At 38.2% G+C, this 22,142-nt stretch overlaps 4 protein-coding genes across 6 annotated transcripts; 3 read left to right on the forward strand and 1 right to left on the reverse strand.

Moving 5' to 3' along the window:
* Positions 1-958: 958 nt before the first annotated feature.
* On the forward strand, positions 959-2,137 carry LOC103947052 (probable ribose-5-phosphate isomerase 2). Its single transcript, XM_009357891.3, has one exon. The coding sequence runs from the start codon at positions 1,104-1,106 to the stop codon at positions 1,881-1,883; it is 780 nt and encodes a 259-aa protein (XP_009356166.1). The 5' UTR covers positions 959-1,103; the 3' UTR covers positions 1,884-2,137.
* Positions 2,138-8,511: 6,374 nt separating this feature from the next.
* Positions 8,512-12,295, forward strand: LOC103947053. Its single transcript, XM_009357893.3, has 9 exons — positions 8,512-8,763; positions 9,238-9,422; positions 9,959-10,137; positions 10,296-10,580; positions 10,676-10,734; positions 10,844-10,880; positions 10,993-11,064; positions 11,168-11,495; positions 11,639-12,295. Exons 1-9 carry the CDS (start codon positions 8,619-8,621, stop codon positions 12,071-12,073), a joined length of 1,725 nt encoding a protein of 574 aa, XP_009356168.2. The 5' UTR covers positions 8,512-8,618; the 3' UTR covers positions 12,074-12,295.
* Positions 12,296-12,748: 453 nt separating this feature from the next.
* LOC103947164 (putative fasciclin-like arabinogalactan protein 20) lies at positions 12,749-13,780 on the reverse strand. The gene has a single exon (XM_009358022.3). The coding sequence runs from the start codon at positions 13,778-13,780 to the stop codon at positions 12,749-12,751; it is 1,032 nt and encodes a 343-aa protein (XP_009356297.3).
* Positions 13,781-17,728: 3,948 nt separating this feature from the next.
* LOC103947055 lies at positions 17,729-20,163 on the forward strand. Of its 3 annotated transcripts, none has more exons than XM_009357895.3 (7): positions 17,729-18,025; positions 18,373-18,683; positions 18,889-19,028; positions 19,105-19,249; positions 19,361-19,441; positions 19,560-19,649; positions 19,767-20,163. In XM_009357895.3, the coding sequence occupies exons 2-7, from the start codon at positions 18,426-18,428 to the stop codon at positions 19,866-19,868; spliced, it is 816 nt and encodes a 271-aa protein (XP_009356170.2). In that variant the 5' UTR covers positions 17,729-18,025; positions 18,373-18,425; the 3' UTR covers positions 19,869-20,163. The 3 variants fall into 3 exon arrangements, with proteins under 3 accessions (XP_009356170.2, XP_009356171.2, XP_048428847.1); XM_009357896.3 differs by having other exon boundaries at positions 17,730-17,986; XM_048572890.1 differs by having other exon boundaries at positions 17,730-17,923.
* The last annotated feature ends 1,979 nt before the right edge of the window (positions 20,164-22,142 follow it).

Below are 22,142 nucleotides of genomic sequence, written 5' to 3' on the forward strand. Positions count from 1 at the left end.
GGATGATGTTAACCGTCTTTTTCTTTTTTCAAAACATGTTCATTGACTAAAAATGCTTTTAAATAACCAAATTATGAAGAAAGTTTTTCAGTCTTTATGTATTTTAGAGCCGTGCAAAATTCCGCTTTTTTTTTTTTTTTGAAAATAGAAATATAAGGGTAACGGGAGCAGAGGGAGGTTTCAAATTTTAGTCATTTTTCTTTTTATTTGTTCCTCATGTGGTATTGAGGGACAGCCTAAATACTCAAAATTCTATTTTCTTCATTTTTCTAATGAAAATGAATACCTAAAACGAAATTAGTCAACAGTTATCATTGCATCTGAAACGTCAAATATCTCGAAAGTTGTTAATTGTTGAGCATCTAAACAATCCAACGGATACACCAAATACCCCCTTCAACTAAATTGCATTTGGCTTAACTCCAACCAAATGCAACTTCTTTTGCCTTTTTTTCTCATTAACAAAATATGAACCAACAATTAAAGTCTAACTCAAAAACTATTTCAATATCTAAACAAACACAACCTGTTTCAATGTAAGAAAAAGAAAATATAATAGTACTTGAAAGAGGAGCCCCACAGGATACAGTTCTATCATGCCATACCATACAATAACACAAAATCACAAAAAATTATGAAATTTTTTTCAAATTAACTAAAAAAACAATCTATTTCAATCATATTTTATAAACCAAATAACAGGAATTAATACGCCCCAATCTCCTCCAACTTCAATTTTCAATGCAAATATATATTTTCAATGCAAATTTTTAAATCCACCCTCCTATTTCCCAGTTCCCACCACCTTCATCTTCCCCTATAAATATAACCCCTTCCCCCAACCCGCCTCCTCACAAACCCTATCTCTCCTCCTCTCTCTCTCTCTCTCAAATGCTGACTGCCACACATCCCTGGATACAAAAGCCCTAACTCTGCTGCCATTTTTTGGTCTGCCCAAATGCTTGAATATCACAAAGTTTAACATTTTGGATTCATTTTCAATCCAAATTCTGGGTTTTGATTTTATCTATATTTTAGGATAACCCAATAATAGTTTCTCGTTATTGACCCCATTTTATTTTTGGGTTCTTCACAATCCGGCCATGGAAGCTGGGATTTTGTTGGCTCTGCCGACCTCCTCCTCCCCCCTCTCTCCTCCTCCTCCGTCTGTGATTGTAACCCAGGACGAGTTGAAGAAAATCGCCGCCTACAAGGCTGTCGAGTATGTTGAGTCCGGAATGGTCCTCGGCCTCGGCACCGGCTCCACCGCCAAGCACGCCGTCGACCGAATCGGCGAGCTTTTGAAACAGGGGAAGCTTCAGAACATTGTAGGAATACCCACGTCGAAAAAGACCCACGAACAAGCCTTGTCTCTTGGAATTCCGCTGTCGGACCTCGATTCCCACCCTGTTCTTGATCTCGCGATTGACGGCGCCGACGAGGTCGATCCCCAACTCAATCTGGTCAAGGGCCGAGGTGGGTCCCTCTTGAGGGAGAAGATGGTGGAGGGTGCCTGTAAGAAATTCGTCTGCATCGTCGACGAGTCGAAGCTCGTGAAGCATGTGGGAGGCAGCGGGCTGGCGATGCCGGTGGAGGTTGTGCCGTTCTGCTGGAAATTCACGGCCAAAAAGCTCCAGGATTTGTTCGAGTACGCGGGCTGCGTCGGAAAGCTAAGGACTTTCGTCGAAAATGGCAAGCCTTTCGTGACGGACAATGGGAATTACATTGTGGATTTGTATTTCCAGAAAGATATGGGGGATCTGAAGGCGGCTAGCGATGCGATTTTGCAGCTTCCTGGAGTTGTGGAGCATGGAATGTTCCTTGACATGGCCACCACTGTGATTGTTGCAGGGGAGCTCGGAATCACGGTGAAGAATAAGTAGCCGGAAAGGCGAATTTGGTGGTGGTTGGAGACGGGTTTCTAACTTGTTACCGGTAGGAGTAATTTATATAGTCTTTGGTTTCCTGTCGAAATGTGGAAGTTCGATTGGGGTTCGTTAGTTTATACTGTGACGTTTTGATATTTTCTTTGATCCAATTGAGCAAGAAATATTGGGAAGTTTGGATGAATGACTGCCAGTTTATGTTTGATGACTGGTTGTCATATTGTTTTGATATAAACTCAACATTCATGGAATCCTCTCACATTATTGTTCAGATTTTTAATTGTAGTTGACATCATGTTTAATTACTTGGTTCTTGTTGAGATTATATTTGAGGTTGTAAATAATCTTTCGATATCAGACCCCATATTGTTTAATTTTCTGTTGAAACTTGTACAGTATTTCCCCATTCAGTTCATCAGCATGGATGAACGGAGTTGTAGACGTAAAAAGATAAAAACTCAACGGGGTCACACCTCGAACCATACACATCTTAAGTAATTGTTGTTTTGATCTGTTCCAAATGTTTTTGTTACAGCCTTGGCATTTGTTTCTCACCAAGGTTTGATCTGCATAGGTTCTCATTGGTATCAAATCCTCTGATGTAGCAATAGCATAACCAGAAACATGTATTGAACCTCAATCCTCAAATGGCAGGGGACACAATGAACAAGGAAAGATTCGTATCTATCAAGCGTATGGTCCGATCCTCTGGTATGCGACATATTTGCTCAAGATTATCTTCCTCTAATCTACCCGTCAATCTCTTGAATTCTTTGGCACACATCGAACCGTTAAATTTAACAATGTATATCGTACGTGAATTTTCGACTTGAACTGCCCGGGTTCATGCCTCCTGAATGATTGCCAATTCTCTGCTCATTTGATTCCACTGCTCATTTGATCTCAAGCTTAGGCCCAACTTACCAACATCTAAGCTCAACTTATTTGATCTCATAATGTGCAGGCCCATTTTTTTTTTGTTGAGTTGCAATGCAAAATGGTCCTTGATCCGTGAGTAATTAGTAGGCCATTAACCCTAAATATTGTGATTAGGCCGAATGTCGAAATTTTTTTGGGGTAAAGCAGATATTGATTGATGGATTCGTAGGCATCTCATTTTACTTTCTCCGTTTTTCTTTTTGTTGGTAGTAAGATTTTCTCCTTCTCTTAATCCTCTTCTCTCCCCTCTTTTCCTACTACCACACTTCCTTTTTTTGTCTTTCTCGTTATAAAAAATCAATATAAGATGTTTTGATATGATTTAATCGTAACCGTTTAAATAGAAGATGATGGAAGATGAGAGAGATTAGACGGAGAGAGAATCCTAATCCTCCAATGGATGAGATTGCCTCCTCTCCACTCATAGTTTTTTTTTTTTTTTCTTCTTTCTCTCTCTACTTTTTTCTTCTCTCTCTCTACATGAAATCCGGTCAGGAGGATCCTCGTCAGATCCTCCAATCACATCTGTTCATCGATATCGTGCGGTCAAAAATTATTATAAATTTTTTTATTTAAAAATAAATATAAACAGTACCTAATAAAAACTGACCACACGATGTATGATAAACTAATGTGATTGGAGGATCTCCATAATCCTTACAAAGAGGATCTGATGAAGATCCTCTCTTGAAATCCTAAACGCTCAAACAGATGGAAAGAAAATAAGAGAAAAAAAAGAGGAGAGAATCTTTGTCCTGATCCAATGGAGTATGGAGTATTACTATTAGTGTGTGCTTAGTTAGTTATTAAAAGATTCTCGTTAATCATTAGTGAGCCATTATTACTTTTTGGTATGAAGTATGATAGTGTAGTAGAGTGGATTGATTGCTAATTTGCTAGGCAGATGGTAAAAAGAAATAATAATTACACATTTTTTTTCTTCTCTCGTACGCTCTTCTTTATTTAAGGTCATTGAATAAATAAAACAAAAACGATCAGCAAAATTACGTAAAAATGCAAGGAAGAAAAAGTGTGGGATTATCATTTCACCAGAAAGTAAATGGCCAACAATGTAAGAAAATCCACCCAAGCCTTCGACTAACAAAACTAAAGCCAATAGCTGACCACATAAAACCATTGATAGGTTCACATTCTCGGAGTTGTCCTTTCCATCCCACAAACACCAAGATGCACATTATGCTATACGAGACTCACATTTATTAACGATTAAAATTATTTTTGTATTTTACAGTGTGAATGTCATACATCAATATTTACAAATGATTCACACTCGACTGGCCCTGGCATTGTCCAATGCTACTATTACACCAATGGACAATAGTGACCATAATCAAACGGCAGATACGATAACATTAGAAGTCTTCACATATTTCGTGTCGCAAGTGTATAAAAAACATAAGAAATGTTAGGTGTTGCTTGGCTTAGATCTAAAGACAAATTATAAAGAACCACCTCCACCACCTTGGAGCTTGACCTAAAGGCATCCAATCAGTGATCATATGCATGCACACCTTTTCAACTTCCCCTGGTCCCCCGTGTCATCTCTTTTTTCCACGGCTAGCTCGCAGATACAATAATGTGCAGAGATCATTATATATATATATATATATGAATGGGTATAATGTTAGCGTCTCAAGCTAATAATTCAAGAAAATTGACAATTCATTATTATGTTATTTCATGAGAATTTATAACCCAGCGTCATACCTGTTAGTCATTACGTCCCTTTGTAGGTCTCTGTTCTCTCGTCAAGTTGCCACGTCGTTCAGAGTTGACGTCTGAATAAGCCTGCTCTTTATATTCGTGGAACCTTGTGTCTTAAAGCTGTCATTGACCAACTTGCCATCTAGTGCTTAGGAAGCACTAGATGAGGAATTGATTGGCGTTGATAAGACACAACGTTAACAGGTACTTATATCATTAATTTGTTTGATGTATTTGAATACTTATATATTTTCTGATTTGAATGACTATTTTTTGTAAGAATAATATGCATGGTGTGAGTGTGAGTGGGAGAGTGATATATATAGTCACTTTCCAGAATTGAGGATAGAATTTGACCCCGGCGTAACGTACCAGTTATGCCATTTTTCTCATACACGACATTGGAGTACGTTTATACATGAGACATTTATATATGAAAAGAGTGCTTCATTTGTCTTTTATTAGGGTCATAAGCCGATTGCCTTGAGAAATAATTAACGTGATTGGGACTATGATGAGACTAAAACTATATGAAGTTGAATGATTAAGTAATTTAGACATGCATCGGCATGTGTTAGTTAGCAATGTCCCCATCCCCCTCCCTTTGATTTAGACCTCAAACAACTCCATGTAAAACGGTTAAGCCAAGTTAAGTTAACCTACATTATCCTAAACCAACTGCAAAGAATAACAAATCTTTGTTTTGCTTTCATTCTTTTTTAATCGGTAGGGATAGAAGATTCGAACTTTAGACAATTTTTAATATTGAAATAATATTACTAGATTAAAAGTTAGCTAGAAGTTGAACTAGGTCATCGTTTCTAAATGCAGGGTCAATCACACCTTTAAATTTTGATATCAAATCTCAAAATTTAATCTCATATATTGAGCAAAATAATGAACATTATTGCTCCTTCAAGTAGCGAACAAAAACGCACTCATCTCCTTGCTTATCGAGTAACCGAAAACAAACGTGAGTGTTCAAGATAGAAAAACAGGGAGGATGTCATGCAAAGATTGAAGATGCACAATGTTATTTTATATGGTCTAATTTATTTATAAATTTAAGAAAGCGTTTAACCCATTATACATTTTTTTTTAAAATTAAAAATCCCCATTAGCAATGATGTTTGTTTGGGGCTGCCTAATTCCGTCCCCTAAGCTTAGCTTAGTCCTCCTAATCCACAAGCAAACACACTGATTCTAAAAGTTGTTCACGTTACTCATATTTCATGTTCTAGTGAGAGGTTTTAAGTTGTATTTTGACGAATTGGATATCTAGGTTATAGTAATAGTTAATTATTGTATGATTTTTTTTTTCTTAAAAATTTATTGCATGACTTAACTCAAGTTTTTTACAATTTACAATTTAATATGTGTGTAAAGACTTATTTATTTTTGTGTTTACTTTTTATGAGTTAATTTTGCGTATGTGTCAAATCGTAATTTATAAAAGATAATTGTTATTAGCACTCTAAAAGTCTCATATGACATTCTAAATTTTCTAAAATTAAAAAAAAAAAAATACACTTATGAGGAGTATATAATGAAAATTTTAAAATACTAATAACAGTTTCCTTTGCAAAATAATAAATCGCTCCTACCCAAAAAAATGGCAATATTCATTTTACGTACAAAGTCTTTGGCGTTGAGAAGATGCGTTTTTTATATGCCATGAATTAGCATATTAGAAAAGTTGTCGTAATCTTTGACTGATATGATCCATCCCTATCTAGTCTCTACCGATAAATATAAAACAAGACTATAACGTTATATGATCAAAATAATAAATAAATAAATAAAAAATAGGTTAGCAAATGATAATGAAGGGATAAGCATGGAAAGCAACATTGTGAATTGTCAAAGGCATATTTATCGATTTGTTCCCTTAATTTGTATAAAATTGTCAATTTTCTTTCTGAAATTTAATTTTCGCCAATTACTCCCTTGAACTTTTATAATTAGTTAATTTTCCCTTTGAACTTTTATAAATAGTCAATTTCCCCCTGCGTTAGATTTTAAAAGTTTACATCCAAATTTTCATCCATCTTGATCAAGGAAATAACACATGACAACTGTATGAGGGCAAAAATGATGAAAAATTGAATAAAAGTTTTTAAAATCTAATGCCAAAAGAGGAATTGGCTATTTATAAAAGTTTAAAGGGGTAATCGGCTAAAATAAAAGCTGAAGGGGAAAATTAGCTAATTTAAAAAATTTAAGAGGATAATCGGCTAAAATTAAAGTTTATGAAGAAAATTGACAGCTGCATACAAATTCAGGAAGCGAATAAAAAAATACCTCGTTGTCAAAATTTGCTGGTTCTGTCACTCCAACGATACTTCCGTTTTGTTCTCATCCTCCGATTGAATGAGAGAGTTCCACTTTCCTCATGCTTGGTGGCGAGAGACTTTTCAGTGTATGGACACACAATTTCGGTAATAATACAATTAATTAAAAATTAAAAAAAAAAATTAACTAATTGTATTATGACATTTGATTTATCCGTAACTCAAAACATTAAAAAATTTCTTTTCGATAATATTATATTATTATTATTATTATATTCAAAAGTACTTATTATTATAACTAATTAATTAGGGATTGCCTTTTATATCAGTACCCCCACATGAACGGAAGAACCTGGAAAAGAATGTACGCATTTATTTCGTTACAATGGCAACTTTGTTTAAATAAAAATGAAAATATTTCTGAGCAGCCCCTACAAATGTAAGACAAGAACTTGTATAAGAACGCCGTCTAATTTTTTCTTTCAATTTTTTAAGTGATCTTCATCAAATACTTGGCAGGCATGTAGTCACATAACAAAATTGCTCACTTGTTAATTTATGCTTATAACGCAAGTGAAATTTTACTATAGTGGTAGAGAGCAATTTTGTCCTTACACTACGACTTGAATTCAAACCTCGTCGAATTTCTAATCTAACAAATATATACAAAAAAAAAAAAAAAAAAAAAAAAAAAAAAAAGTCATGCTCATAACTTATGAGAAGGCATGTTGACAAATGTTGAGCAAGCCTATCAACAAATACCAAGAAAAACTTAAACGCGTGTTTCCTAGTATTGTTGAAATCTGTTGAGCAGATATTTCATAACATTTGATAAGTTCTCTTGGTTCCTGTACTGGACACCTGGACTAGGCATCTGGGCAATTTTTAAAGGACCTTCCAATACGTTTTCCATGTATTGGTTTACTAAATAACAAACAAAAATGTTATAATTTCAATAAAACAATCACCCTCTAACCACCACAAAATTGCCTAGTAGTTGGAACAAATTTTAGATTTGTATTTCACACGATACATTTGAGGTTCGATTTCTGATACTAGTAAACCGTACTATAGTTATTATTATTATTTTGTTTTTTTTGAAGCAAACCGTACTATAGTTATTATTATTATTATTATTTTGAAGCAAACCGTACTATAGTTACTATTATATATATATTTTTGAAGCAAACAATATTATAGCTATTAGGAGAAACTGAAATGTTTTTGTGAGTCTTTTCGATTTAAAAAAAAAAAAAAAAAAAAAAAAAAAAAAAAAAAAAAAAAAAAAAAAAAAAAAAAAAAAAAAGAAGACTACTCATAAATTACTATGCTGACTTAATGTTAGTGTTTCAAATACATGCCATAAAAGTAAACAGAATAAAATAAAGAAAAAAAAAGTAATAAAAGAAGCAGAAAGGACAAAATTAGAAAAAGGGCATAAATAAATTAATAAATAAGTAGGAAAGCAAAGAGGTACGGGTTCATGACTGTTGGGTTTGCTTGCTTAATGCAGTCACACCCGCCTTTATCGGTTTTTTCTCTTCTCTAATCATCGGCTTTCACTTGCCCCACCTCCCCATGTGGCTTTGGTTCTTATAAATCTCCCTCGCCACCAAGAAATGTAATCATATTACAACGCTGACACACTGTTAGTTAATTACACTTTTTCAAGATTTGGGTTTTCTTCCAAAACCAAATCTTGGAAATGGGTTCGATTCATATCCGGATTTCTGTCTGAGATTTTTTGGTGAACAGAGAGTGTCAAAAGACTCTGCCAATGGAGCGCTTGCCGGTTTCCTCCACCGCCTCTCCCCCCTTCTCCTTCTTCTTCTTCTTATTCTTTCTGGGTTGTACTAGCTGCGTGTCGGGTCTGACTCCGAATGGACTCGGACCCCACAGAGACCTTCTCAAGTTTAGTCTAGGTACGTTTCTGGATTCGGTTTTTGAAACGGGTCGGATCTCGTGTGCTTTTCCGGTTGCGGTGGAGGATTTAGTCGTAGAGGAAATGGAAAGTTGGATTTTCTGGAGCCATTGTTGTTTTTGGTTTCGAGACAAATGTGAAAATACATAACCTTCTGCCTCTGCCGCAATTCATTTAACTTTTGATCAGCAAGCAAACAAGGCAGATGCTTTTTCTTTGATAAACCAATGGCCTTGGAGTAGCTTGAACTCAAATGCTTTTTTTCCTTTGGTTTTTCTGTTTGCTAAAGTTCTGAGTGCTTTTATTTTTCAGACCCAAGCTCGAATTCCCCCTCTGACTATTGTGTAGATTAGATTAGAATATCGATTGAATAAAAAATTTTGAGATTTTTTAAAGTCTGAATGGTTGAATCTCAGCTGCTGAAAATCTTGCAACTTTCTAACTTTGTAATTTTTTTGGCCTGTTGTATTTGCAGTGGATGAAAATCTGGGGTCGTGGAAAAATGGGATCTCGGAGACTGCTCAATCTCCAGGGCCTTCAAGCGATGCACCGCAAGGTACGCTTGTTTTGGCGGCGAAAAGGACCAACAGGCCGGATATTCTCAGAAGGTTTAAGCATTATCGGGGAGGTTGGGACATTGTGGATCGGCATTACTGGGCTGTAAGTCTTGATTCCTTGTTGCATTGTTTTGGTGGACCTCCAGTATTGGTTTAAAGATGCAGAATTTGGTTGTTGTGTCACGAATTTTGTGTTCTTTCTTTTGCCTTATTAATTTGCTATTTTAGGGAAGAAAAAAAAGGATAAATTTAGTTACTGCCCTCAAGTGATGGTAATGTTTGCCACTTTATTTATCATCGTTGGATGAATTTTGAGATTTGTGTTTATACACTGCACAGATCTCGAAATTAAACTCATCTAACGGTTACAAATGGGAGGGGTGAGCATTTCACCGCTTGAGGGTGGTGTGAAATAATCCCGAAAAAAGTGATGCTTGTTACAATGTGAAGGTTTTAATTGATAATGACATAGTGAGATCCATCTTTTGATGTCCCTTCTCGTTCCGTTGTTTTAAGTTGTGGTTACTTACAAGGATAAACCACACCTTTGTGAATAGTAATTTTGAAGGATTATATTGTTACTTGTGCATATAAGTTTACCATCATTTCCGTAGTAATGTGATCGCTATGTTTCTGCAGTCTGTTGGATTTACGGGTGCTGTTGGTTTCATTATTGCCGTCCTGTGGTTTGTTGCTTTTGGCATGATACTGGTGGTTCATCATTGCTGTGGCTGGAAGATAAACATTAAAGCTGAAGGATCACACCGCTTGCAGAGGATATGCTTGATTATGCTACTGATCTTCACATGTGCTTCAGCGTAATGATCTGAACTTCGTATTTTTGGCTTAAGATTGTATAATGAGCATTTTTATGTAGTGTAGAAAGTTTTCATACTATGGTTAGGCAGCACCTGATAGTATTGGCCGTCTATGTCTCTTGTGCCCCAGCTCTAACACGATAAACTGTATCACACAGGACTGGATGTATTCTTCTTTCTGTTGGGCAAGATGAATTTCATGACGAAGTGATGCATACTCTAAATTATGTTGTTAACCAGTCAGACTACACTGTGCAGACCCTGAGAAATGTCACAGGGTATCTGACCCTTGCGAAGGCTATTAACGTGGCCCAGGTTTTCTTACCTTCTGATGTCATGGATGATATTGACAAGCTGAATGTGGATCTGAACACTGCAGCGGACACACTAACGGAGAAGACAAGTGAAAATTCTGTTAAAGTAAAAAGAGTCTTCAATATTGTGTATGTGTCCATAAACTTCGGTTCTACAATTTAATTAACGGGTTATACTGACTCCCCATGTTCTTAATGGACTAATTTTGAGTTGATTGCTGCAGTCGTTCATCTTTAATCACCGTAGCAGCAGTGATGCTTCTCTTAGCTGTGATTGGTCTTTGTACGTAACAACCTAAACAACCTGATGAATGAAATCTATTATTTGTTCCTCTTGTTTATTGATATTTTTGCCTACTTTCAATTTCAACTGATTGATGTATCTTGTGCAGTTCTGTCCCTCCTTAGGCACCAACATGCGATCCACATGTAAGTTGCCCTTTTACTTGGCCGTTTTGCTGCGCTTGTACTAATTCTACAACTCTTCACATTCTGGAGTGTTTTCATGTTTCTGTCTGACAAAGCCGTGATGTTGTTGCAGATTTATTGTTAGTGGATGGCTACTTGTGGCAATTACATTCATTCTTTCCGGAGTTTTTGTGATCCTCAACAAGTAAGAATATGTAATCTTTGATGGAAATGTTTCTGTTTAGGTATTTATTTGCTTGTCTAGTGAATCCGTAACTCAACACATTTCTATGGCGATTGTGTTTCAGTGCTGTTTCCGACACCTGTGTAGCCATGGAAGAATGGGTAGAACATCCTCACACCGAAACAGCACTTAGCAACATCCTTCCATGTGTTGACCAGAGAACCACGAACAAGACCCTTAGTCAGAGTAAGCAGACTATCATTGACATTGTAAATGTTGTCAACCAGTTCATCTATACCTATGCCAATACGTATCCTTCCCCTGCGAGTCCATACCCGTACTATTACAATCAGTCGGGGCCTCTGATGCCACCTCTCTGTTACCCGTACGACTCTCAGCTGAGAGACCGACGGTGTGGGGATCAAGAGGTGTCTATTTCAAATGCTTCTTTGGTAAGAATTGTCGACTTTGACTATTAATTTGGTGTCTTTGTATATTCTACTGGAAGCTGCTTGATTTGTGGAATTAATAGATTAGAGAAACAATTGACGATGGTTTGCTTAGTCCCATTTATTTGGTTGTGTGAATTCTTCAGGTTTGGCAGAAGTATATATGTGAAGTCTCAACATCCGGTATGTGCACAACTGTGGGAAGGGTGAACCCGGACATCTACAATCAGCTTGTTGCAGCTGTTAACGAGTGCTATGCGCTTCAGCACTACACCCCACCATTACTGAACCTCCAGGATTGTAATTTTGTTCGAGACACATTTCGAACAATCACATCAAGTTACTGTCCTCCACTGGACCATTACCTGAAAATTGTGAATGCAGGATTGGCCCTGATTTCAGTTGGAGTCTTGCTGTGCCTTGTTCTCTGGATACTTTATGCGAACCGCCCCAGAACGGAGGAAGAGTTTGTGAAACTATCCTTACCAATAAAAGGCAGGAGCCAAAGGAGCAGTTCCAGCAATAATACCAATAATAGCAGCAGCAACGTATTGTCATCAGACACATCAAATGAAGTCTAGCAGCAATAATAGCAGCAGCAATGTATTGTCTCAAAGAGTAGAAATCGGTTGTAGAATTAGGGTTTGTTATCGTCATTATTTTTCCGAGTGAAATATCAAAAAGAAAAACCGAGTGGAGCGAAGTTCCACTGCGAGTTGTGGGGGGCCCGGGAGCTCATAGCAATTCTAGTCCTGTATCTGGTTTCTTGTGTATGGTAAAAGCAATTTAGATATTGTTGATCATCGCTGTCTTGCCTTTTGCTCCGAGTATGCCTTCATCATCTCAGTTTTGAAAATTTACAGTTACAGTAAAACCGTCGACAAAATCGGAGGTAATGCAGAACTCGGTTTTGGAAAAGATCATTCATCGAATGACTGAACGAAAATATCACACTTTCGATCGAAATTATCAAAACGAGGCATGAGCATTTTACTAATCTGCTGAACTTCCTCAAATTTGCTCACAAAATAAATCATATAAAAATCTGGAGACTTTAGAAATTTTCACTGAACTGATATCTTTACATTTGCTAGGTTTGACCCCTTTGAATGGCATCAGGTACAAAAGAACCAGTGAAAATTACAAGAAAAGTCACCAACTTTCCATCTAATTACAAGAAAAAGCTAACGACCCGAAAAATTCTTCAGTAAAAAATTGAACTTGTTTGCAAGAATTTGACAACATTTAGCAGACTCTCAAAATTCAGTATTATCAAAAGGCACCTCATCGTCGGTTCTTCCACTTCCCCGCGAAGACTCATCGGCATCTTCCGGCGTCTCCGGCATCGCAAGAGTCTCGCGGAGGCCGTGAACGACGAAGGTGTCGCCGTAATACATGTTGGCGAAGAAGACCGGAACTCCATTCAGCAGCAAAACGTCGCCGTTCCTCGAGATTGTGATGGTGAAACCCTGCTTATACGTTGGAAGCACAACGCCGTCATTGAAACCCGCCAAATCGCTCCACATCAGCCGGCATGGAACGACGTGTCGGAGAAAGATCGAGGATTCTTGCAGTGGGTTGTCCATCGCTTGGTCGAGAGGAGCGAACACGGTCATCGGATTCGGGTTCTTGAAGCCAAGAAGTTGCAGATCGAGGAACGACGCCATGACATTGTAGCCATGGGACGTCAGCATCTCACTCGCTTCTTCGAACCAGGAAGCTCCGGGAAACCCAGCTGTGGCTGTGCCGTTGACGGAGGGCGCTGTGGATGAAGACCCACAAACCGGATCTGGAATGGGGATCCGAGTCGGTGTCGGGAGATGAAAATTGAGGTCGAAGAAGTTCTCGATTCCGAAAATGATGAGGAACCCGTCGTCGTAGATAGGAGACCCGGAAGTGATCTTGACGTTGTTGAGCGAAATTGGAACGCCGGAGGGGGGCGTGGTGACGGAGAGAGAGTGGCCGGAGAGTAAAGTCGGGATCTTGGTGCCGGGGGGGAGGGATTTGAGGGTTTGGAGGGGCAGGGGAAGAGGGCAGAAGTGGTACTGGAGCAGAGAGAGGGCAGGTTGACCTGATTTAGTGAAGGCGGAGTCCGGCGGAGCGAAGATGGTAAGCGAGGGGGACTGAGGGATGAGGGACTCGGAGACGAGCTCAAGAGTCATCGCCATGGAGACGTAGCCGGAATCAGAGAGGATTTCGGCGGCATCTTGGACGGCCTGGGAGGGGAGGGCGGATGAGAAAGAGAGGAGTGAGAGGAGGATGATGGAAACGAGAAGTAGCTCGGCCATTGATGGGTGGTTGTGTGGAGGAGCTTCAAGAATCAAAAGGAGGAAGTTTGGTTTCTTGGAGTGGGATTTCGTTGGACTGCAGTTGCAGAGTGCGAGTGAGGGTGAAAGTGGCATTCGATGTAAATTTAGAGACGGTTGGTTCTTGAATTTGGCGGTAAAAAGTGGACGCGTGGCGTGAGCGGGTTTGTTGATGATCTGGTGTTCGTTACGACGAGTTGTTTGGCGGTTTGTGTTCAACTTAATTACTGTAATACCCCTTTCGCAGTGAAGCATCTCTTCCGGGTTGAAGTGGTTGGCAATATCAGGCTAAGTCTCCGACTCGGTCTAGTGAGTTCGGTGAAGTAGGTGGGAAAGCGCAGGTCAGCGCTGTGGAGATAGAAAAGCTGACGGATGTGGTTCGATAGTGTCGAGAAGGATGAGGGCCACCGGTGACCGTGCTTTCGTCGTTGCGCTCTCCTCTTATTGTTAGTCCTCTTACCATACACCACTACCACCAACCATTAGCACAACTTCGAAGAATAACTTTTTTACTGTATACAACTATGGATGCTGTTCATATGCGACTCTCGCTAGATGTAAAGTTACTGGGTTCCAAACCGCACCCTTGAAACGATTTAAGTTGCTTCATAAGTTTCGTCCAAACTAAACTGGAGTTAAAACTCTGGTAGCGAGGTCATATCTCTGTCTCGAGAAAATGTTTTCTTTTGGCAAGGTCGAGGGGGTCTCACAACCCTCGAAAAAGACTCTCTTATTGGCTGGAGGATTTGTTCCTTATTCATGCAGCTTAAGCCTTAAGCTTTGCCTCCTTTAACCAGACCCGCCTAGTTTGAAAGCCTCAGCAAGAGGAAGTCTCTAGTCCAATCTAGTGGTCATGTTTGAATTCGAACTAGTTGGAGATTCGCATATGACTCTACGCAATTTCACCATGCAAAAGTCAGACTGAGCCCTAAATGAGTAAGGCAACCAGGAAATAAACCTAGTTGATCAAAATGAATTTCCACTTTTGACGTTGTCGCTTCTAGCGAAGCTGTGAGTTCATGAGCAAGTGAATGAACAAGCCATGTTCCTAAAATGAGTAACCATCTTTGTGTTTTCTTCCCTTCCCATATCCCCTCAAAGCCCATAGGTTGGATGCTAGCGCTTTACTAATATAATAGTAAGGCCATTTTGCTGAGCGAAGCTACGCCCTTCTCGAGCCTACTTAAATAGCTTACACTTACAAAGGCCCAGCTAGAACACCAATTGAACCAGTCCTAGCCAGCATCCCTGTTATTTTGAGGAGGCGTTCCTGTTTATATTACAGCTCTAATCCGTATGTCGTTCATCTGTAGCATGCGGTTGAACCTACTGTAAAGAAAATTTTAACCTTAAAAGAAAACCAAATTAATACGGATCGTTGGATTATATGACAATTGGAAATCCAATGACCAGCTTCTGCTAGGTGTTCCACAACATGCACCATCGTCTCGACATTGCTTTTTTGTCTCTTGATGCGCCACCCACGCTTGTGTAACAAATGAAAATAAGAACGTGTCTGACGTCATCATGACATTAGATAAAACTCAGACAATAGGGTGGGCACGAATTGCCTGATGGCCTTGGTTTGTCCGGCAGGCTTGGGCCCACTTAATTCCCTGTCTTTGGGTCATGGGCTGGAGCATTTTTCTTGAGTTTCGGGTAATAATCGGCTATTTGCCCGACTTTCGAACATGAGCTGGACATGCTCTTATGAGAGTGTTTAATCATCAAACCAATAAGGATTCAATGACCGCCATTTAATAATTGAAGGAAGTCTGATGCATGGCATGAGAAAGTCAATCGTCAGCCCACCTACTCAACTCTCCATTCCATCTCCATCATGCAACATGCACCAATTAAACGTATGCGTCTTAATTAGTCCACGTACTTTAATTATTTAATTTATTTATGCAAATAAATTAGAAACTAATTGCTTCGACAAGTCAAATAATAATGAGGATAGGAAAATTAACGAAAAGTTTAAAAAAAAAAAAAAAAATTAGTTTTAATGAAAAATGACAAATAACAGTGTAGTGAATAGTATCAAGAAAATGTAAAAATGTGATTTTTTGTTAAAAGTAAATAGTACCGGAAGTATTCCATTAAAATTTCCTAATAATATTTGATGCTCTTTCAGTCGACGTCCTGCAAAATCCAATAAATGTTTGTTGATCAACCACACCGTACCTTCTTATAGTATACCTAGAAAAAGATAATACCAAATTATTAGTCTAATGTTTTAATTTAAATATGGTTTAGGTCACGAAAAAGGAGATGAAAATTGGTTTTGGTGATGCGACAGTTCAGGACTCGAATGTGGCTGGCCCTCCTCCAGCTTATGGACAAAACCCTAATGTTAATGGTCAATAATTAATTAAAATATTAATAAGTCGTGATAAAGCATCTAATTATGCATGAACATCTATAACTAATCACTTTAAGTTTGAGGTTTGCATGTTTAGGTTTCTCCTGGCCACCTCCATGCACGGAAAAAGGAAATATATGGTCCTAATAACTAGGGAAGTCAGAAATTATTCAGGGATAGACAAATTTAAAAGAGTGTAAGATTAGAAAATATGACAACAATCAAATTCTTTTATAGTAATGTCCATAGTTTAATCACTATTCACTACAAACAAGTTACAATTGTTGCCGATGAAGTTTCATATCATGAAAATGTCACATAATAAGCTCATTATCAATAAAAATAAATACATCTCTCAATGTAAACAACCATAATATCAGTAAACTATTGATCTCTTATTTTGTTACACAATGGTATTTTCACAATCTTAATAGCAAAAAAAGCCCTCTTCACCGAAGCCCTTGCGATCGGTAACATCAAAACCAATGTAAGAAGTTTATACACTAACTTGTAACTTGCACACCTCTGAGCTTCACCAACTCTTTTCAAGATCATTAATTCCTTTTATTAATAAAAATTTATTATGCATCTTCATATTATGATGTAATTGTTAAGTTGAATTAGGAGATTCTTGGGATCCATATATGTTGAGGATAGAACTCCCGAACTTCTAATATCTAATCTGTGGGACTGTTACCAACCAAATTATGATTAATCAAAGAGATAAGGAGTTAATTTGATCATTGTCAACCAAACACGACAATTTCGGGAACTCACCAGTGCTCCTCCCATAGGGGTCGACCAAACACGTGTCAAACATATAGAGCCAATGTTGCTTTCATAAGTCAAAATGTCTTCTAACTCGGAGATCAACGTCAAGCTTACCTAAAAATAATCTTTGACTTTGGTTGCCTACATGATCTCCTCCCCACTCATTTTACTTTAAGATTTGAATGGCGAGATTGGATATAACATACCTAAATATATTTACTGTAATTATCATTTCACCGTCAAATGTATTTATGTGAACATGCATATTCAATGCAATCATAAATAATCATGAGTTAAAATACATGCAAGTATTGTAATCAAATAATTGAATTGTATATATTCATCTTAGACTAAATATTGCGACAAATTTACGTTTTATCAATATGATCTGAATTAGTCAAATTTACGGGAATGTTCAAAATTATTGCAAAAACAACACATTGAATTGACCAACTGATCTCCAACATATGCCTTTGGACAAAAAAACCTTAGTTAAGCAATTTCGACCTAACTTTTCTTTCTTCCACATATTCATGTTTAGTTATGTTCTTCGGCTTTCATTTGATTTACTCAATACAAACTTCATAGTTATTAGACGTATGCAGATGAAAAAATGGTGTACACAAATGAAAATTACCTTGAAAGTTAAGTTGATGAAAACCTAAAACGGCAATAACGGTTAAAGTAATGGAATCGTGGAAGTCGCAGAAGCTTGGCCTTCCCGTTAGAATCTCTCTCTCTCCTCTCTCTCTCTCTAAGCTTACTCTTAATCCATATATAAATACAACACATCAACATGAACATCTTGCACAATTAGAGAGAGAGAGAGGGAGAGAGAGAGAGAGAGAGTTGTATTAACGCCACTAACTTAGAACACACATGTTAATTAGTCTTGGATTAAGATGCAATACTATTTGTGTCTTGTGAATTGAACTCCCACAAACAAGTCACTCAATCTCTTGGCTTCCAGGATACCCTAACTTCTTCGTGTAAGTCTCAGATTCTTCCTTCCCTGTTTTCTTGATGCCTTTGAGGCCTTGGTTTTCATAAAGGTATCAACTTTCTGGCTCTCACTTTGTTCTCTTTTCTGGGTACTTTCTTCTTCCTTTTCTTTTCTTTCTTTTTGTTAATCATTGAGATTTCTCTACTTTCACTTAATTTTGTTGCTTTTAAAGGGGCACCTCTGTTTTGGTTCAATTTTTAGCTGGTTCGTGTCGTTTCGAGCTTCACTGTTTTACCTGTATCCATATGTCATACGTACTGATAGCCGCGATACAATTGTTAGATAGAGTGCCTTCCAAATATGTTCAAAGAATTTAAATCCGTGCACGTTCTTTCGTTGAATTCTGCTTCTTGTTGTAGTGAATTATGTATTCTATATTTTTCAATATAGCTCAATTGTCATGTAGTAACCAAAATGGATTTGTATATTCTCTAGGGGGTTTCCTTGAAACATTGTGAATTCCTCTGTTTGTTGTGGAGATTTTAAGGATGGGGGAGCACTTTGTATTGTTGGTGGATCGATTGATCACTGAAACCACGCTAGAAGCTGCGATCGAGAGCAGAAACAGATCGATGCAAGCCGCATCCTCAGCGCTCGAAGATAGGAAAATCGATGTCCCTTGTCAGAAAATCGATTTTAAAGATGTCTCTTCCCCTCGTGGGAAGCTAGCAGAATGCAGGATATGCCAGGATGAAGATCAGGATTCAAACATGGAGACACCGTGCTCTTGTTGTGGCAGCTTAAGGGTCAGATAATCTCATTGCCAATCCCCTAATTCTTAAAACTTCAATTTTGTTGTGTGACATCCTTGTCGTCCTTTCGAGGATTAATGAATTCTAACCAGAACAACTCAAAAGTTAAAGATGTATCGTTCATTCCTCGTCCCACGTTTGAATTTCGTGTGTGTTTCCGTGGTCGAAAATGAATTTCACTGGTGTCCTAATCTTGCAGTACGCCCACAGAAGATGTGTACAGAGGTGGTGTAATGAAAAAGGTGACACAGTTTGTGAGATATGCCATCAGCAATTCAAGCCTGGTTACACAGCTCCTCCTCCGCTGTTTCAATTGGGGCGTATACCTATGAACTTCAGGTAAATTATAATCTCCAAGCGATGAGGCTTTTTGCAAGTACGTCTCTTTCTGAATCGATTTTTGTTTTAATAACAGGGGAAACTGGGAGATTTCGAGAAGGGACAGTCCGCGAATCATAGCAATGGTTGCAACTGATCGTGATTATCTTAACCCTGGCTATGATGATTACTCAGCTTCTACTGCAAGAAATGTGTGCTGCTGTCGTTGGCTCGCTTTCATTGTAATCTCTCTTCCTCGAGCAAATAATAATTAAGCTGATGAATTCTGCATTTTCTTATCCTGGTGATCATATCTGAACATGTTCTGGTGTTTTTTCATGGTGTGCAAGCAGTTCATGGTTCTGCTTATTCTCCGGCATACGCTTCCTCTCATCATCAGCGGAAACAAAGAGTACTCTCTCCCACTTGTTATGGTAAAAACATCTATGAACTAGCTTCAACCCTGCGTCATTAATTTCAAGATCAATAAGGTGAAAGGTACAGCATCTACACATCTGACCTTCGATTAATTTCTCACTCGTGTTTGTGCAGTTGTTACTATTACGAACTGTTGGGATTGTCTTGCCAATCTATGCAACGTTGATGGCAGTAACTGCTCTTCAGCGTCGGCGAAGCCACCAAGTACGTATTTGCATTCTCTTCCTAGTATTTGTGCATGCATGTTAACGCTAACCAATTAGTATGTTAACAATGCACTAACTAGTTCATATGTTGATATGGCTGGTGAAATTCGATCAGGATCTTTCGAGTTCATCAGCAACCTCCTCAGATGAAGAAACAGAGCCAACTATCCTGCAGCTTGAGCCGGAGCCCCAGCCCCATTTCATTCGTGTTCGCTAAATTCAGTCCAACACCAGCAAATCGAAGTGATAAATTCGAAAATAAGAATCTGGTATTGGCTTTGTGATCATAAGGAGAAAGAAAGTTTCAGCAAGAGGCATCAATCAAGGCCGAAAAAGAATGGATCGAAATCCGCCTGCAAGGCTGACAAATCAATACTACTGTATATAAACAGAAATTATACTGAGAAAATACTAGTCAAGCAACCAAAGCTGACAAATCATATGTAAGTTGGAATGTAAATACTACCAACATTCAAAAGAAACTGAATAGTATATCATCTTTTTACATTCAATCTCGGTATTTACTTTGGAGGTGGATATTCCAATTCATACACATCTCTGTGAGAAATCATGTCAAATTCTTCATCTTCCCCTACCACATCATAGTCTTCGTCTACCACTTCGTCGTAAACAATCACATCAAAGTCTTCCTCTTCCACTTCCTCTTCTTCTTTCTTTTCCTCTTCCATCGTAATCTCTGGATCTGTTTCCCCGAAGAGATATTGCGTCATTCCATCCAAAGAGAGTCTACGGTTCACTTTCCTGGGGCCCTGATTTGTATTTATAAAATGCGAAGCTTCCTTGTATGAAACAAAAGCATCCAAGCAAGCGTAGCGAACCTGAGTAGGATCAAGGTACGTTTTGTCCCAGTCACTGTTTCTCACACTAGTAGGCTTCTCAGGCTTCCTAACCTCGATGAATTGGCTAATGTCGATCGGATATGCGATGTCCAATTTATAATGCTCGTTCAGTTTCTCTTTAATGTGCATCATTCTCTCGCTTACAAAAACACAACTCTTGTTGGCAAGATAGTTAATGATCGACTGGGGAACCTCGTCACAATCCTTAAACTGAAAGACAAGACATTTATAATCATTCCCACCACCCTCCTCGAGGGCAAAATATTTTGTTCCAGGAGAGCGTTGGACCGTGCAGAATTGCAAAGTGGAAGGGCGAGTATGATCTCCTGTCAACGATTTGGAACGCCATTCTATATCGAGTCCTATGATGTTGATTTTGTCGTCACGGCTTCGCATGCATCCTACCCAAGAATCCACGACTTCGGGTGTTCTGGTGACCAAGGTTTTGATGGTGGTGCTGCCAAAAACCACGTCGTAAAGCTGGTGGGTATATCTGTACTTCACTGACCTAATGGAAGATTTGGTATCTGCAGCAGGAGAGGCCATCTGTATGGAATGAAAGAGAACATGTCAAGATACAAACTCAGGAAATATCTTCGTAACGAATGCCTCCCAAATCAAAGTACAAAAACTCTAAAAATATGAAGGAACCGTCTGAATTCTGCATGGGAAAAAACCCTAATACCAAAGAGCATCAACAAATTAGAGAGAGAAAGAGGAGGAGTACCTGGTTGAGGGGAGAGAGAGACGCTGTTAAATCAATCTCACGGAGATTCCAAAATCTCACAAAATATATTGTCTGCTTTCTCAAAAGCCAAAGGAAGGAGAGACTCAGAAGCTATGTTGCATCCTTAGCCGTAATGATGATATGATCTGTGATTAGCTTAATCACAATTAAGGATTAATTAGATGTAATGAGTTTATTAATTGTTTTTTTAGTTAGTTGTTTGAGTTGCCAGCTGGCAAATGTTGTGTGGGTGGGTTGTATATGTAGGAAGGGGATCCTCTCCGGATCCACTTTATAGAGGTCTTAGGGATACCCATATCTTAACCTTTCATCGTATATTGTACTACCAATTTTCGTCAAGTGTTATTTGTGTTTTTTAAATAAAAAAATCAAATGATTTTTGACTGCACGATGAATGACTAAGATGTGAGGATCCCAATTTAGATCCAGATGGAATCCAATATGATCCCCGCAATTTAGATCCAGATGGAATCCAAATCCGTATATGAATACACTTTGAGTGTGAAGCTTGTAACGGTCATTTACATTTAAAATAATATTACAAAAATACTGGAGCTCAGCTTCGTCTTCTCTCTTCTTCCTTCCTCCATAGCTACCTTGAGCTACTAGCAGTCTAGCAGGTTGATTAAGGTCCTGAAATTTGGATCTTATCGAATAACATATTACGTGAAACTAAACCGAGCTCGTGAGTGGACTCAATTTTGCATGAAACCAAAATGAGCCCATGATTGGGCTCTATATTACTTGAGATCCAATGTTGATTCTTGACAAATTTTATCTTCTAATCCACCACGATGTTTTTTATTTAATAGAAGTCATTCTTCTCTAATAGAGCAACAAGGTGGCAAATTTTAACATTTTTGTTCAAAGTGTTTTTAACATG

Source organism: the organism of the source record quoted next, unplaced genomic scaffold, assembly GCF_019419815.1.
Source record: "Pyrus x bretschneideri cultivar Hongxiangsu unplaced genomic scaffold, Pyrus_bretschneideri_v1 Contig63, whole genome shotgun sequence".
Taxonomy (NCBI): domain Eukaryota; kingdom Viridiplantae; phylum Streptophyta; class Magnoliopsida; order Rosales; family Rosaceae; genus Pyrus; species Pyrus x bretschneideri.

Excerpts from the sequence above, each read along its gene's own strand:
- LOC103947052 (XM_009357891.3), top strand. The coding sequence starts at position 1,104 with ATGGAAGCTGGGATTTTGTTGGCTCTGCCGACCTCCTCCTCCCCCCTC.
- LOC103947053 (XM_009357893.3), top strand. The coding sequence starts at position 8,619 with ATGGAGCGCTTGCCGGTTTCCTCCACCGCCTCTCCCCCCTTCTCCTTC. Across the intron at positions 10,581-10,675 it reads AAAAGAGTCTTCAATATTGT|TCGTTCATCTTTAATCACCG; the intron begins GTATGTGTCCAT and ends TGATTGCTGCAG. Across the intron at positions 10,735-10,843 it reads CTTAGCTGTGATTGGTCTTT|TTCTGTCCCTCCTTAGGCAC; the intron begins GTACGTAACAAC and ends TATCTTGTGCAG.
- LOC103947164 (XM_009358022.3), bottom strand. The coding sequence starts at position 13,780 with ATGGCCGAGCTACTTCTCGTTTCCATCATCCTCCTCTCACTCCTCTCT.
- LOC103947055 (XM_009357895.3), top strand. The coding sequence starts at position 18,426 with ATGGGGGAGCACTTTGTATTGTTGGTGGATCGATTGATCACTGAAACC. Across the intron at positions 19,029-19,104 it reads CGTATACCTATGAACTTCAG|GGGAAACTGGGAGATTTCGA; the intron begins GTAAATTATAAT and ends TTTTAATAACAG. Across the intron at positions 19,250-19,360 it reads GTCGTTGGCTCGCTTTCATT|TTCATGGTTCTGCTTATTCT; the intron begins GTAATCTCTCTT and ends GTGTGCAAGCAG.